This window comes from Heterocephalus glaber, unplaced genomic scaffold (genome assembly GCF_053883595.1).
Source record: "Heterocephalus glaber isolate CG9 unplaced genomic scaffold, H.glaber_assembly_v1.0 deba00001803, whole genome shotgun sequence".
Classification (NCBI taxonomy): Eukaryota; Metazoa; Chordata; class Mammalia; order Rodentia; family Bathyergidae; genus Heterocephalus; species Heterocephalus glaber.
Window position 1 is genome coordinate 552551 of NW_028258478.1, and position 17470 is coordinate 570020.

At 33.9% G+C, this 17470-nt stretch overlaps 1 protein-coding gene across 2 annotated transcripts; it reads left to right on the forward strand.

Annotated features, from left to right (window-relative positions):
* Positions 1-1763: 1763 nt before the first annotated feature.
* Positions 1764-11175, forward strand: LOC147820795 (amelogenin, X isoform). 2 transcript variants are annotated; one of them, XM_087203563.1, is made up of 6 exons: positions 1764-1816; positions 3075-3172; positions 5662-5709; positions 7079-7123; positions 7375-7818; positions 11025-11175. In XM_087203563.1, exons 2-6 carry the CDS (start codon positions 3119-3121, stop codon positions 11028-11030), a joined length of 597 nt encoding a protein of 198 aa, XP_087059689.1. In that variant the 5' UTR covers positions 1764-1816; positions 3075-3118; the 3' UTR covers positions 11031-11175. The 2 variants fall into 2 exon arrangements, with proteins under 2 accessions (XP_087059689.1, XP_087059690.1); XM_087203564.1 differs by lacking the exon at positions 5662-5709 and having other exon boundaries at positions 11025-11172.
* The last annotated feature ends 6295 nt before the right edge of the window (positions 11176-17470 follow it).

The following is a 17470-nucleotide window of genomic DNA, read 5'->3' on the forward strand; positions in this document are numbered from 1 at the left end:
CCATTTCTAGGAATGATACTCATTTAGTTTTCAGGCTAAACTGTATTATTACCTCCATTTTACAGAGGAGAAAAGTTTGCCTAACATTAAGTGGTACCTTGATCAAGAGTGGAGCTGACTGAAAACTCATATGAATTTCTGTGCTGTAAATTTAACTATTGATATACTCCTTTTAACAAATATTTTCTTCTGAAGTTAACTATGGAGTATCTACCACACACATATATACAGGTTTGTAAATATAGGATTAGTTGTTTAAGATTGTCCTGAAGTAGCATAATTACACTGGGTACATATTCAGTATACCCTTGATGATTCATTATTGCCAGAAAATTCATCAATTATCCCTTGTAAGTATATTGTAAATCAGATTATACAATAAGAAATAAATTGATGTACTTTACTGAAGTGAAACAAATTGATGTAGTATACTGAAGTGAAGTGGTAAGAGAGCATCATTTTACTTTACAGTTTTTTTGTTTGTGACCCACGATAATTATATGCAACCTGGTAACTGTGCACATACATTCTGTATTATACACATTTTTACTCCCTTTTCCTTTCACTATTCTTTCTTCCCTTTTTCTCTGCTTCCCTCCCCTCTTCAAAAACTCTACCTCTCTTTTTCTTATAACCTCTAGTTTGCTCTTTGAGTATTTTATAATTTGGGTTTCATACATCAGAGAAGCTATGCAATGTTTAATTGTGTGTCAGAATTTTGGTCTCAAAAATTCATTAATTTTCCTACAGAGGACTCAAATTTATCCTTCTTCGTGGTTGAGTAGTACTCCATTTTGCATTCATGCTACACTGTATCCAATCCCCTGTAGATGGGTTTATAGGTCACTGCTATAATTAGCCATTGTAAATTATGCTAAAAATAACATCGTGTTAATAATTAGTTTACAATTCCATTAGAGGGATATGGATATTTTAATTGTTGTTTAAGCAAATTTAATCTGTAACAAACATGACAAAAATGAAACCAAAAAGACAGCTAAAAGATTCTAGGAAAGACATGAAAAGCAATTCAGGTTCATTAATCAAAAAATCAAGCAGTGAGCTAAGAGTTCATGATTGAAATAAAAAAGATTTTAAAAATAGTCCATGATTGGAAAAAAAAAAAAAAAAAAAAAAAAAAAGAATGGTCTGAGTTGCTACTAGGACTGGGTAGACAGGGAAATATCTCATCTGAAATCAATTTGTGTATAATAAAATACATTTTTGTGAGTGTTGTGTTGTGTCGTATGTCCCTTACCTTGCCTTTTAGGTCATTAGTAAAATTTTATTATTGTGACAACCTTGAACTCATGGTTGCTTGAATGATAGACAGTGTACAGGATGTGGCCTTGTACTGGTCAGCTTTCTTTGAACAGCAGAGGGATGATGGAAGAGTAATCTGTAAGAAACGAAGAACACATCTTCAAGAAAAGCAAAAGAAGCAGTTTTGAAAATTTTAATCCTTAGAGATAATCACATAACACATACTTAAAAGTATGTCTGAATACATCTGCATGTGCCATCAACTAATCTGCTGACTTAGTATCCAATTATACTGGTTTTTGCCTGTTAAACATACTATTACACATAATGAAAGACTATATGCACTAATCACAATATACTTTTTAAGTAAGATCATAATGTTAAAAATTCATGATGTAGAATTTTTTAGTCACACTCAACACATTTTTCTTTCAGAAATCCGATTGGGTGTTCTAAATGTCATTAATACTATAAATTGAGTTCAGACTTGTAAGAAATCTAAAGGATTCGATATCTTTGTGGTTCAGGCAGAAACTTAACTATAAGTACAAAGGTAAGTATATTTTATTCATAATATTTATAAGTATATTCATTTCATGTATAATTTAATATCATTTTTCTTGGGCTTATCCGTGTGCCTGTATTTCAGGATCTCATGTCTAACAAATGAAAATATATTCTATATTTCTGATATATATTTCTGCTATAAAATTATTTACTTCTTCAACTGGACAATAATTAAACCAGATTCTTACTACTTTAAAGTACCTCAAAATAAGTGTTTGCATTTTTTAGAAGTTTAATTCTAGAATCCTAAAGACTTCCTGGAACTAAAACTTACAACAACTACTGCTTTTAATTATTTGTCAACTAGGTTAATGCAATATCTAAGACCAGGATTTGCTGTATTAGAAAGCACTTTGCTAAACATTAAATAATAACATATTTTAGAATAAAATATCAAGTAAATACTTTCTTCACATTTTATATGTCAATATTAAAATAATCTTAAAAACAAATTTAAGTAACTTTTAATTTATCATATAAGCATTATTACTCATCATATGAATGATATTTTAAAACTACAAGGTCTGTAAACTAAATTAAATTCAACATACAACCAATGAAAGGTCCCATTGGGAGAAAATAGATATTTTTAGGTGAAAAAATTACCATATAATTGAATATTTTAGAGTTTTATTTATCTTTCTGTCTCTTTTTTTTCAACTGTTTCTTTTGTAGCTCAGATACATTACTTGAGGTTTTTGCCTCAAGTCCTCCAAGGTTGAAACATCTAGAACTAAATACCTCTCACTCCAACTCCTTACTTCACTTTCACAAATTACTTCATAGTTTCTTTTTAAGTGATTAATTGGCACCTTCAATAGTATCAAATCGTAGACTGGCTATATTAGAAAACACTCCTTGCCTCCAGAGTCTATATTATACAATATACAGAAATAAATTGATATACTGATTCCTGAACTTTTTGAGACAAACTTTCTTTAATCATGAATTTCAGGAAATTTAGGACAGGAAAATAATATTTCCATTCTCATGATGTGAGATGATTTACTTCTCTAAACTTGTTCAGTTCACAATCTAAATGAAAGGCAGCTTAGTACTATTATGCTTCCAGAAATAGTGAAATGGAATGAGAACTGAAATTACAAATTAATTCATACTTTTAGGAAGACTATCCCTTTTCTTTTATTATCAACAGAATGATATTGATTGTTTTATGTGGTTTATGGAGCATCAATTATTGATTAATAATTACTAATTATCAATTATTATCTATTTCTGAAAAGTGATTTTAAAAGGATATCAACTTACATATCAGGACCACTAAGAAATGGGGTCCTGGATTTTGTTTGCCTGCCTCCTAGGAGCAGCCTTCTCTATGCCTGTGAGTAAAACATCCCTTCATTAAGTCCGCATCCAAACTCGCCACCTGGAAATTAAAATCTACCCCCTTGTTAATAAAAGTTATGGTTTAAAATGTACAAGATCACATGTTCTTATACTCCACTGTGTTTAAGAAATACCTGAAAAGGGCACTAAAATAGCAGATTCTTTTTGTACCCATTTTATTTCATTTAGTATAATGTCTCTCAGTTTTACTTATATTGGAAATGGCACGATGTTGCCCTTTTCATGGCTAATTACTCGTTTTTAGTTAACATAATCCTGTATTGTATAATTCTATCAAACATAAAATTCTAGCCTCATTAATATACATATTTATTACTTGTCAATCAAGATTAAAGGAGGCTGTTGGATCATTCTATTAATGATTCTGATTCAGTACAATTGGGATGTATTGAATGCAGGGCTCCATATTTAACAAACATCCCAGAACATTCCATTAAACTTATAAATACAAGGGGTACTGTAATATTTGTGTATTAATAATTCTGTAATATTCTGAAATATTTCTGTTTTGAGAATTTCTTCCTACATCTATCTTCCTGTCAGAGAGCTCACTTCTTTGCGTTCATCTGTTAAACATGTGGTTTGCTATTGGAGTAGTTAAATGTAATCATGCTGATGTCTAATATTGTATTTTACATTCAAATGTGTTAAATTCTAACTCAGTCACTCTTGACTCAGGTACATAGCAGTTGAGCATTTAGGTTACATGCAGGCAAAGCAGGTCTATCTACTTTTTGTGGAGTAAAGAATAGCTGATATAACCAGAAGCCAGAAAGCTTGCATAGCTGCTTTCTTATTGCCTCTGTCTCACAAAAAACAAACAAGATTCTGTATTTTGCCTTCTTGAAATCCTGTATTGTGTTTATGTCTAGTCCCTTGCAGACTGCCTGCATAACACACTCAGCCCCTTTGTCCTCCACAATTCAATATTCCTGATCTCAGAGAACTTATATGAAGACAGTATAGGAAAGACCATTCATTCTCTGAGTAAAGTTATTCACACTCAGATGATAGTAAATCATTTTATGGAAAGAAAGGGCATTGAAAAAGAATAGAACAGACTTTTAATTAGCATTAATTAAGTTAATAGGCTATAATCAATTGCCATTATGTCTAAGAAAGATTTCCTGCACATTGTTCTCTCTTCTCTCCTGAACTCCAGGATCATCCAGAATTCAATCAGGCAGACATCAAAAATTTGGTTCCCATCTTGGAAGGGACAGATAGTGATGGTTTAAATAATCATTCAGATTTCATGGTGAACATTTAAATTTCTTCTGTAAATATACTGATATAATAATAAACAAAGTTTGGCCTAAACATAATAAATAACTTCTTTATTGTTCAGAGTAAGGACATAGATTATTTCCAGTTTAACAGACCTCTCTTGTTCTTGCACACGTCAATAATTTCCACCTAATTATTTAATTTTTTGCTCTTGATGTGTTATTTATTTTTGTTTGAATTTCAGTTATGAGAACTCTCTTTGCTACTTAAGCACATAAACAGCTGATTTACAATGAATTTTTTAGAGATAATTCTTTACTTGTGGGTACTTAAAAATTTTTTTATTAGTACATGTTTTCAGTACACTTATTGTGGGGAGTTTGCCACATGTACATAGCATATCTTGATTCTTTTTTCATCCTTTACCTTTCCATCTTTCCCTGCTGCTTCCAACTCTTGGTTCCCTTCCCATTTCTTTCTTTGAGGGAAAGGGGGTGACCAGGGATCGAACTCAGGACCTCGCGCTTGTGAGGCAGGAGGCGGAACCGCTGAGCTAAATCCCTGGCTGTCCCTTCCCATTTCTAAAAGCTTTATTTCCATTTTCTCTTTCAATTCTTTTTCCCATTCCCTTTCCCTTCCGTTCTTCCCCCCTCCTTCCATCTCTTGTCCCCTTTCCGATCTGAAAAAGAGTTCCTTACTTTCCGTTATCCATCTTTTATTTTTCTCTTCATTTACATTTTCAGTTTCTCATATAAGAGAAACCACGTGACATTTAAGGTTATGAGCCTGATATTTCAAAGTTGTATGACAGAAACTTACCTTTCTCTGCCCTATAGACTGAATTCGATCAACAAGTAAATGGAAGAGTTGGATAGGGTGGGATCGCTTGACAACATGGCAAGAGTGAGCTAGTCTGCAGATCACCAGAGAATGAAAATATGCTGGCTTTTGCTGCCGTATCTCCTCCTGTATGGCAATAGACCTTGGGAGAATCATTTAACCACTCTGTATCTCTTTAGAATAAAAAACTTCTTTTATGAAGCATATATGTTCAAAGTAAAATAGACCTCAAGTGTATTCTGTACTATATCAATTTTTTTTGAAGTAGCTTCAGTTTCCCTTAATGTGAATAAATTGTATTGACAATCTTTTCCTCTCTATTCCCCCCTCTCTATCTGTCCTTTATTCCCACTCTCCCACCTTTTCTCCATTCTTATTTATGTCTTTCTATAAAAGCTACCACCTCATCCTGGGCACCCTGGTTATATCAACTTCAGCTATGAGGTAATTTTTCTGCCTACTAATTTTGACCATTATTTGAGTTAATGATGTTCTAAGCTCTTAAAACATAATGTATTGGTTCTTCTTTCAAAATGCTTTTCAAATGGTTCCATTTCACAAATTCCTACCATCAGCTTTCCATTTTAAACTCTAACCGATGGCCTAATGGGTACAGTGGCTCAGCACCACCTCACCTAGTCATTTTGACTCTCCCTTTCCTTAAATATCTGAGTTAATCCATCATGAACTACCATTCAGGGAAGCTTCATGAACAGACAGAAAGTAAGCTGGGCTTGAACAACATTGTTTTAGTCCAGTCTATAAAATGTGATGATTAAGTAAGATATTATTTAAAGCACTTTCTGGCTAAAAAATTCCTGATTGTAAATGCATCATATATGTATATCTCATTGGTTTAACTGAAAGATAAGTGACCAAGAGGTATGTGAGAAACTTTTCACAGTGACACAAAACTGAAGTTTTGTAAAATATTCTGGATATCATATTTTAGGTTTTTAACTCCATATCAACTACATGATTTTGAAAAATCATCTTGTTCTGGACATATGACGTCCCATCTGGAGAATGAAAATAGTGATACTAACATTTAAAAATATTATTTTGAGAATAAAATAGTTAATGGATAGGATATAAAAAATACTATAAAATGTATAACTTTAGAAAGATTGACAATTTTGTTTGTACTGATTTAATATAGTACTGCCACATGAATGGTCCCCTAAACCTAAGATCAACCTGATATATATTATTCATGGAAGTATGAAAATCTTACTTCTCTCAGTTTCAGGCAACAACCTGTGAGTTAATTTATCTAAACAAGCAGAAGAGTAATTTTAGTAAGAAATTGAGGCAATATTTTATGTTAAACTTTAAAAAGCTGATAAATATGATCAATTGACTCTCGTTTCTAAGACGGTTCTACTGCCTCTTGAAATACTTCATGGGGTCAAAAAAATTAAATTGAAAATTATATTGCATAATTCATGTGACTATTCATAACAAAGAGCAAGAACTCTGAAATTAAACAGAATTATTATCTTTGTAACATGAGCCAAGTTGTTAGTACATTCTTTAGGTATTCATGACTATATATATATACATATATATACATAGAAGCTAAAATTACTTGATTCATATGAAATAATAAAAAGTTTATGTGATAGGTGTAACATGGTGCCTGAAACGTAGGGCACACATGGAAAATGTTTACTTTCTTTCTTTTGTAGAACCCAAATTATCAGACATGTCTTGGAAGGACTATATTAGTGAGTCTACTTCAGCCTGCACATAGAGTGTGTAATACACCAAACTAAATTAAATCAAATTTATATTAATGTCTCTTTCTTTGAAGGTACTCACCCCTTTGAAGTGGTATCAAAGCATGATAAGGCCGCCGGTATGTAGACATTTTATTCATTCTTCTTAAGGTATCAGGCACACATTTAATTTCCTGGTGAACTGAGATATCATGTCTACTCCACATGTAGGCTCTAAAGGCCACATCCATGTTCACAATTAGAAATTCTTGCAAAGGAAAACATGGCTAAAATATTCATTTGGTCACAATTAAGGGGAAAAAACACTGCTACTTCTCCAGTTGGAAGTCAAATGAGCCAATGGTAAACCTGACTCTCTGTTTCTCACCAGTACCCTTCCTATGGTTACGAACCCATGGGTGGATGGCTGCACCACCAAACCATCCCTGTGCTGTCTCAACAGCATCCCCCGAGTCACACCGCCACCCTTCAGCCTCATCACCATCTCCCAGTGGGGCCAGCTCAGCAGCCTGTGGTCCCCCACCAACCTCTGATGCCAGTTCCTGGCCACCACTCCATGACTCCAACCCAACGCCACCAGCCTAACCTCCCACCATCTGTCCAGTCACCCTTCCAGCAGCCTTTCCAGCCCCAACACATTCAACCACAGCCTCATCAACCTATCCAGCCCCAGTCACCTCTGCATCCCATGCAGCCCCTGCCCCCACAGCCAGCTCTGCCTCCACTGTTCTCCATGCAGCCCCTGCCCCCACTTCTTCCTGATCTGCCTCTGGAAGCTTGGCCAGCAACAGACAAGACCAAACGGGAAGAAGTGGTGAGTAAAATTTGAAGTCACCAAGTACAAGTCTTTGGAAAATGATACAGATTAATTGGCTCCAAAATGCAAAGTTTCCAAACACTCGAAGGTCATGAGTTGCAAAATGTATCTTTTTGTGATTATATCGGTGCAATTCATACAATATAATTTAATTTTACTATGCAGTTTATGTAAATTATATGTATATATATAATTACAAATTATGGGTTTAAAACCTATACTTACTTCAAATGCATCCATAATATAAATTTATTTAGTATAGAAGGATAATACTTTTTGAAAATTACAATGGTCTGACTAGAAAAAAACAAGCCAGAATAACACTAAAAGATGCAAAAGGTATAATTTTGAGAATCAGGTGATGTATGTTTGAAGTGTCTAAATGTAGCTAGGAATTCATTTTAAAACAGAGCAATATTGTCTGCCTTAAGTTTTCCGACAGGGAGGTATATAACCCATACACAATTGTGGATTATTTTTCATTGCTAGGATTTAATATATCGTATATTTAAGAAGAATTTTTTAAATATTTAGTTCAAAATCTCCTTGTATTACAAAAACTTTTTTTTAAGTTAAAGGGAAACAATAATGTCGCCCTTATCCAGACTTATAAGACCTCAGTTCTGTATGTATGAGCATATATAATTCCACAGTTAATATAATATTAATGATTTGTTGCTGAGATAATGTAGATAGGAGAGCAAAAATTCTGGGTTCTAACTCGGTACCCCTGCCCCCTAAAAGAGAATGATACTGTAGAGATTACTTCAAATGTATGATTATTTGCTTTTGTGCATTTAAGATGGGGGATGCTAACAGGAACACATGATCTCAAGGCTTTTTCCAAGTCTCTATCTAAAATTTATACATATAAAAATTTTATAATTGTGAGCATATTTATGATAAATATAAGAAAAAATTTTGAAATATTTTTCTGTCCTAAATAATTTGGTTCCTCTACTTATGTTTTTCTTATATAGTCAAAGCTATATAAGGTGTGATAAAAATATATGGTGAATGTTTAATTTTAAAAAAGCAGTACAAAATGCAATATGCGATTAATCCCCTTCAAATGGTCCTTTTCACTTTAAACACATTTATACCACAATTCTTTCCATTTTATGAAGCAGTTCTGAATGTTTTCTTTTGTGAGTGCTTGAACAAATTGTGATTAAAAAAAAATACAGTGAACGGTGCTTCTGAGTACCACTCAAAAGAAAATTAGGCTCGCAAAAACATTACGGTATGTCTTCCTCTATGTAAAATATAACTTCTGGGTCTTCCCCAAAATAACCATGAAAATCAGACACTTTGAATTGGGTTGCAAAATTGAGGAAGCCACAACAGTGCAACTAAACACTGACAAAAGAGAACTTTTGGAACTGCTAGAAATACTGGAGGGGTGGCAAGGGAAAAAGAACACTTCTAACTTTTCAGAAGGAATGTAAACTAGAGCAGTCATTATGGAATTTGGTATGGATATTCCCTCCCCCCCTAAAATAAAATTTTATTCTATCCAACTATTCCCCTTCAAGGTATACCCTGCAGAGTCATTGACGATATTATATTAGAGTGTTAAATGTATATCCATGTCTATAGCAGCACAATTCATGCCAGCTAATATTTGGAAGTGGCCTATATGTCCAGTAACAGATGAATAGATAAAGAAATTGTGGTATATATGCACTGGAGCACTACTGTGTCATAAAGTTAAACTTTAGTCACTTGTGGGAAAATAGATGTAACTTGAGACCGTAACATTAAGTGAAATAAATTCAACACACAAGCTTAATTTTCACAAGTTCAAGTTTGGGTTTCTCATGTAAAAATAAATAAAGAGAAATATAAAAAAATACGTAATAGAAAACGGGAAGATAGATCTTTTGCAAATAGGAAGGGAACCAATAGAGGCATGGAGGGCTAACTGGAAGAGAAAGAAAAATAAATTAAGATGCGCTGTATACATTAACAATTCTTCGCGAGGAATATAATCATCATGTACTGCAAACATGTGCTAATAAAAAGCCAAAAATAATTAAGGTAAATATAAATATAAAAATAAACAAATAGTAATGTTTTCCAAATAGAGGCAATAGTTTCTTCAAAGCAAAGGGCAGTATTTTGAGAGGGAGCAATAGTGTTACATCTTTTATTGTAATAAATTTTAAAATTTAATATCCTCCATAGTTTGGATCTCACCTCATAATTTTTACACGGAGAAAACTTTTGCTTCTGTAATGATAAATAAACAAGTCCATGAGCTTTATACTGTTCATATTTTCTCAAAATTATTTATTGAAATTATTGAAGAAATGGATGCATTTCTGTTAAGTGAAATAAGTCAGTCACACAAGCTCAAGCATAACATGATTTCTCTTGTATGAGAAACACTGCTTTATTTCTCTGTACATCTATCATATGTGTGTGTGTGTGTAAACAATTAAGAACTAAACATATATATATGTATATGTTTAAACACACACACACACACACATATATATATATTTCAACATATGTGTGTGTTTAATAGCTAAACAGAAGAGATAAATGGGAAAAGGTAGGAAAAGTTCAATATTTCCCCAAATTACATATTCCATTGTTTTAAAAATATTTCTGTATGTGTGCTAATTTACCTCATTTATACTAATCCTTGCTTAGTTCAATGAAAAGAAAATTTGTGTATTTATTTATTTATTCATTTACTTTTGGTAAGAACCCAGGTTTATCTCTTATACTGAATAACTACTTTGAATGTAAAAATATACAGTAATAATTATTTTCATAATTACTGTTATAATTGTAATAATTGTTATTCTTTTAATTTGGTTACAAAAACTTATTTTATTTTTCATAAATAAAAAGAAATAACCTATTAGAGACAGTTTTGTGTATATGAAGCTAATAAATATCTTCATAGAATTGTTTATTAAAAGTAAAATGCCTCGTAGACTGACATGTAGGAAGCACTTGAAAAGAGAGTTAATTTTTATTATATTATTAGGTAATCAATGTTAAATATCCTGAAGTAAAACAATCTTAGTGGATATTGGATACCAACTGAAAATGAGATTATAAAGAAAATCTTTGGAAAAAATTAATTTCAACTGAAATTGCATTGCATATTTTGGCAAAATAGAAGCTACAAGAGAAGAATGTCACATTTACCTCTAAATTAATTTAACTGTTCCTTTTTTCATTTTCAGGATTAAAAAATCAGGGGATGAAAAACTAGATATTTCAAGTGGTTTTTCATGAATGACAGAAGAACAAGATGATCTGTGCCTGTAGTTAATTTAGTAGTAAATTCTTTAATAATAAATGCTATCAGAAGTCAATAAAATGATTTAAAAGATGTTAATGTATAAGTTTTACTTAACATAAAATTTCACATCACTTGAAAAAACATATATGGTTTGAAATTAATGATCTGACCACTCTCCATGATTATTTAAATCATATCTAGAATGAATATATAAACCATGTATCACAGACCAAAACCGAAAGTCCAGCTTAACTAAAGGCCATAAACGTATCTGTAAACAAGAGATTATACCTTTCCAGCCCTTATATTAAAAGAAAAGAAAAAATAGTTATAAAATTATGTAATCTCCTTGAAATGAAGCTAAAGAGACAGTTAAATAATTCACTTGAAAATATTCTCAGCTATGATCACTCGCCTGTGAGCAATAAACTTGAAATTTACTATTTTCATTAATTCTGTTATTCATGATCTCAATTCAGACAACACTTTGAGGTACGACTGCTTTATTTGTATATATAATGATTAAGATGAATAGAAAAATATTCACAATGATGTGCTAGCTTTCAGTTGCAATACCTTGGAGTAACAATTGAAAATGGAAAAGATTTATCGGGTCTCTTGGTTCCAGAGATTTCAGTCAGTGATCATTTGGTTCCATCACTTTTAAACTTGTGGAAATATGACAGAAGGGTATGGTGAAGATACACAACTCACTTCACAACAGGAAGCAGAGTGGGAGAGTAAGAAAGCCTCAAAGGCCCTTGCATGATTGCCTCCCAATAATGTAATGACATTATTAACCCATTAATGGATAAATTCATTGATGAATTTAAAGTCTTTGTGATTCAATCATCCTCCAAATAACCCATTTCTTAACATTATCGCACAGGGACCACAACATTACAAGCATTTGGAGGAACATTGCAGATCTAAAACATAGCAGCTGTTTGGCATTTGAAACAGAAACTGGGCCATTACTGTGTTTGTTTTTACCTTGGATTTTTTTCTGATGGTGTACTTTGGAAGAAACTTATTATTATTAGTTAAATGTAGTGGCAGAAATATTAAACATTTGACCCATGAGGTTGAAGACTAAGATTATATAGTACACTCAACCATAATATTCAAATACACCACATACACAAATACATAAATGAACATAAAGAAAAAACTGTGAAAAAGTTTTAAAATTCTATCCTTTTCCTTCTTTTTTAAAAAATTAGTTTTATCGGTACATTTCAGGTATACAGTATAATGATATTCATCATTGGAAATTTGTAACTTTACATAACATATCTTGAGATTCAGTATGGAGATACCTGAAAGAACTAGAATTAGAGGTCCCATTTGATCCAGCTATTCCCCTGCTGGGGATCTTCCCCTCAAAATTAAAAAGATCATACCACAGTGCAGGGGGTCATAAAGGCCACTGTTCTGAGCTCCAGAAGATAGAGAAGAACTGAATAACAGAGAGAGGGCCTCTCTGAAGCTCCTTGAAGAAAACTGAAGTCCACAGGAAAAGCAAAGAAAATCTCTGCAATAAAGGCACACAAGACCACCATAGTTGGTAGGCTGAAGGGATCACCACCTCCCATCAGAACCTGGACTATCTTCAGGGAAAGGGGAGTTGGAGACCGCAATTGAACCTTGCAGAGTTCAATTCAGCAGGAGATCAGGGAGCTCAACTTGGGCCTTGCAGACAGAAATTAGCCTGAACCTCGGTGGACTGGTGCTGGCTTTCTGAGACTAACTGACATAGATCTTCACACTGCTTCCCACATTGTTTACGGTGACAGCAGAGACATATGCTGAAGGAGGCCTTTCATTTTTATTTTTATTTTTTTGGTTATTTTTTTCTATTTTTAATTTAAAATCTTTTTTCAAATTTATTTTTCTCTTTTTTCTTCTCTCTCTCCCACTTTGTTCTTCATCTCTCTCCCTGTGTGTTCCTTTCTCTGTCCTAACTTGGATTTCTTTTTTCTTTCTTTTTCTTTTCTTCTCTCTTTTTCCTTCTCTCAATTGTCATTAGTTTTATGGGAAAGTGAATACAGTTCCTAGCTTCCCTATAGCTGTTAATTTGTGCTGTTCTTGTCTTTGTTCTTTCAGTCTGTCTTTTCCTCCTGTCTTCAACAGTTTTCCAAAGTTTGTATGATCTTCCTGTGTCCTCTGGCCTTAACTGTAACCTTTCCCTATCCTTCTACCTACTTATCCCTCCCTCCCAAACTCCTTCAAAGTCCTCATCCCAAAGGGTAAAGCAGCTGCACTGGAGAGTTCATTCACTATAAACATATTTTGGGCTGGTCCTCGAATTTGATTTAATTCACATGGTTAGAAGTGATAGATTAATAGCTACCTCAAATAGTCATTTTCTAAGCTGCCCTTGATGGTATTGTTGCTGCTGATTTTATCACCTGGCCTAAGGTGTGATTGATCTAATAAGTTGTCCTTCCTGGTATAATAAAAATGAGATTGTCTCAGAGTTATTAGAGACTCAAAACCTAAAGACCAGCTATATCTGAAAGACACCTCTGAGAAGCAATCATTCCATAAGGGTTTTAAATACTTCAACAAAGATATACATTAAGCAATATTGAAATATCAACCCAGGAATTATACCAAAAACAGTACCAACAACAAAAATAGAAGTGAGAAGACATTTATGCAAGGTGCAAACCCAGACTTCCAGCTCAGCACAGACAAATTCTGTGGGAAATGAGGTGGACAAGTCTGATAATCAACCACCTGGAAAACCTGAACTGATAGCAGAGGAAGTAACAAAACAGATGAATGAGGCTTTAGAAAAATTCAAAACAGATATAATTTCCCAGGTAACTATAGAGTTGGTGAGCAGAATGAAAGACATGCTTAGAGACTCTAGAACAGAAAGAGATTAAAAAAATACATGAGCTCAGGACCATGAGGGAAGCCATGAATGACAGCATAGCAAAGAAACGGACACCACGGATGCCCCACATAGGAAAAAAAATGGAACCCATGAAACAGCTGCAAACAGATTTCCAGGAGATTATAAACTCCATTGAAAGTATTCTCAGCAGAATGAGCCACTGTGAAAACAGAGTAACCGCTATAGAAGACAGGATTGCAGCTAGTGAACCACAAAAGGACAGATTTCTTAAATATAGTATGGAAACATGAGAAATTGACCCAACAGCTGCTAGATGATGCGAAGAAGAAGAATATAAGACTGATAGGAGTCCACAAAAACCAGGAGTCCACAAAAAAATGACATTAAAAGAAAACTTCACAGAAGTAACGGAAGAAAACCTCCCAAGCAGAGGGAAAGTACTTGACATACAGATAAGTGAGGCATATAGGACTCCAACTAGCCATGATCAAAAGACAATCTACACCTAGATATATAGTAGTCATGATCCCACAATCGCAACAGAAGAACAAAATCCTACAAGCAGTTAGAGACAAGAAACAAATCAACTACAAAGGAATGTCCATCAGAATCACAGAAGACTTTTCAACACAAATCCTCAAGTCAAGGAAGAGTGAGGTATTTCAAGCCCTAAAAGAAAACAACCTCCAACCTAGATTGATGTCTCCTGCAAAACTATCTCTCAAAACTGATGGGGCAATAAGATACTTCCATGATAAAGAACATCTGAGAGACATCCTGAGTGATAAAGCAGCCCTTCAAACAATCCTAAACAATATTCTAGAAAAATACAATGAAGGTCACAACTCCATGAGGGCCAATAGACCAAAGCCATCGGGCAAGGCAAGAAATTAAAGGGAGAGGCGGGAAAAGTAAAAAAAAAATAAGAGCCAACCATGGAAAAGCAACATGATAAGGATCTATCAGTACATATCAGTATTAACCATCAATGTTAATGACATCAATTCGCCGATCAAAGGAATAGACTGGCAGAAGGGGCAAAGAAGCAAAATCAAGCAACATACTGTATACAAGAAACATGCCTAATTCAAAAAGAAATTCACAGTCTGAAACTAAAAGGATGGAGTAAAAGGATGCAGTTCTTCATGCAAGAGGAACCTGGAGAAAAGTGGGAGTAGCTATCTTATTTTCAGACAAAGATTTCAAATCAAAACTACTTAAGAGAGATAAATAAGGTCACTACAACCTTGTAAAGGGAACAATCCAAGAGGAAGAGATGACAAGCATAAATTTATATGCACCAAATACTAATGCCATCAACTATACAAAACAAATATTCGTGGACAGGAAAAATCAAATAAGCACTAATGCAATGGTAGTGGGGGAGCCCAATACCCCACTGTCACAGATAGACAGATCATCTAGACAGAAGATCCACAACAGAATTCAAGAACTGGACCAAGCTTTTGAACAAATGTACTTAATAGACGTCTACAGAGTGTTACACCCCACAAAATCAGAATACACATTCTTTTCAGTTGCACAGGCATCACTCTCCAAAATACACCACATGCTAACTCATAGCTTAAGTAAATGCAAAGCAATTGACATTATCCCCTGTATAGTATCAGACCATAGTGCAATTAAATTGGAGATCAGTACCATAAGAAATCACAAGAACTCCACAAACACATGAAAATTGAATAACACTCTCCTGAACAACCAGTGGGTCACAGAGGAAATTAAATAAGAAATTACACAGCTTCTACAATTAAATGATAAGGCCACTGCAACACAGGAATCTATGGGTCACAATGAAAGAAGTTCTATGAGGGAAACTCATAATAGTCAATACCCATGCTAGGAAAACGGAGCCAGCTCAAATAAACAACCTAGTGTTGAATCTCAAGCTCCTAGAAAAAGAAGAGGAAGACAAACCGAAAGTTCATACAAGGGAGGAAATTATAAAGATCAGAGGAGAAATCAATGCAATGGAGACTAAGACAATGATACAAAAAATAATCAATGAATTGAAGAGCTGGGTTTTTAAAAAAAGAATTACAAAACCCAACAAACCCTTAGCCAACCTCCTAAAACAAGGAAAGAAAAGGCTCAAATCCATGCAATTAGGAATGGAAGGAGTGATATCACAACAAACATAGCAGAAATCCAGGGGACCATCAATACCTACTTGAGAACCTGAATTGCAATAAAATGGAAAATACAGAAGAAATGGACAGATTCCTAGATACATCTGAATTACCAAAGTTGAACAAAGAAGATAGCTGCAAACACCACAATTACAAACAGTGAAATTGAAAACATATTTAAAAATTTACCAACAAAGGAAAGCACAGGTCCTGATGTGATGGGTTCACTGCTGTACTCTACAAGAAATTTAGGGAAGCGCTAATGCCATTACTCTTTAAAGTCTTCAATGAAATTAAAAGGGAAGCAATACTTCTGAATTGATTCCTGGAAGCAAGTGTTATTTTGATTGCAAGAGCAGAGAAGGACCCAACCAAAAAAGAGGACCTCCAGGCCAATCTCCCTAATGAACATAGATGCAAAAATTCTCAATGAGGTACTGGCAAACAGAATACAGAGGGTCATCAAGAAGATCTTATACCCTGACCAAGTCGGATTCATCCTAGGGATGCAAGAATGGCTCAACATACACAATTAATAAATGTAATACACAATATTAACAGAGCCAAGGACAAAAACCATATGATCATCTGAATAGATGCAGAAAAAGGGTTCGACAAAATCCAATACCTACTCATGGTAAAATCCCTACAGAAAACTGGAATTGATATTCTTTATCTCCATGTGATAAAGGCAATCTAGGAAAACATCTTACTAAATGGTCAAAGACTGAAAAACTTCATGCTAAAATCAGCAAAAAGGCAAGCATGTCCACAGTCACCGCTCCTGTTCAATATAGTTCTGGAAACATTAGTCACAGCAAACAGACAATAGAAAAAAATGAAAGGAGTAAAGGTAGAAAGGGAAGAAATTAAGCTGTCATTATTTACTGATGATATGATGGCCTACAAAGAAGACCCCCAAAACTCTGCCAAAGGACTTCCAGAATTAATTGTCCGAGTCAGTAGAGTACCTGGATACAAGGTCAACACTCATAAATCAAAACCCTACTTACATGCAAATGACAGACTCACTGAGAGAGAAATTAAGGAAACAATTCGTTTCACAACACCATCCAAAAAAAAAAGAAAAAAAAAGAAAAGAAAAGAAATATCTAGAAATCAACCTAACAAAAAAGTAAAAGCCCTCTACTTTGAAAACTACAGCACTCTGAAAAAAACAGATCAAAGTGGATATAAGAAAATGGAAAGACAGCCCTTGTACCTGAGTAGGAAGAAACAATATAGAGAAAATGGCCATACTTCCAAAACTGCTACATAGATTCAATGCAATCCTGATTGAAATACAAACAGCATATTTCACAGAAATAGAGAAAATAACCCACAAATACATTGGGATCTGGAAGAGACCTA

Coding starts and splice junctions, on each gene's coding strand:
- LOC147820795 (XM_087203563.1), top strand. CDS start 3,119: ATGGGGTCCTGGATTTTGTTTGCCTGCCTCCTAGGAGCAGCCTTCTCT. Junction 3,173..5,661: donor GAGCAGCCTTCTCTATGCCT/GTGAGTAAAACA, acceptor TTTCTATAAAAG/CTACCACCTCATCCTGGGCA. Junction 7,124..7,374: donor AAAGCATGATAAGGCCGCCG/GTATGTAGACAT, acceptor GTTTCTCACCAG/TACCCTTCCTATGGTTACGA.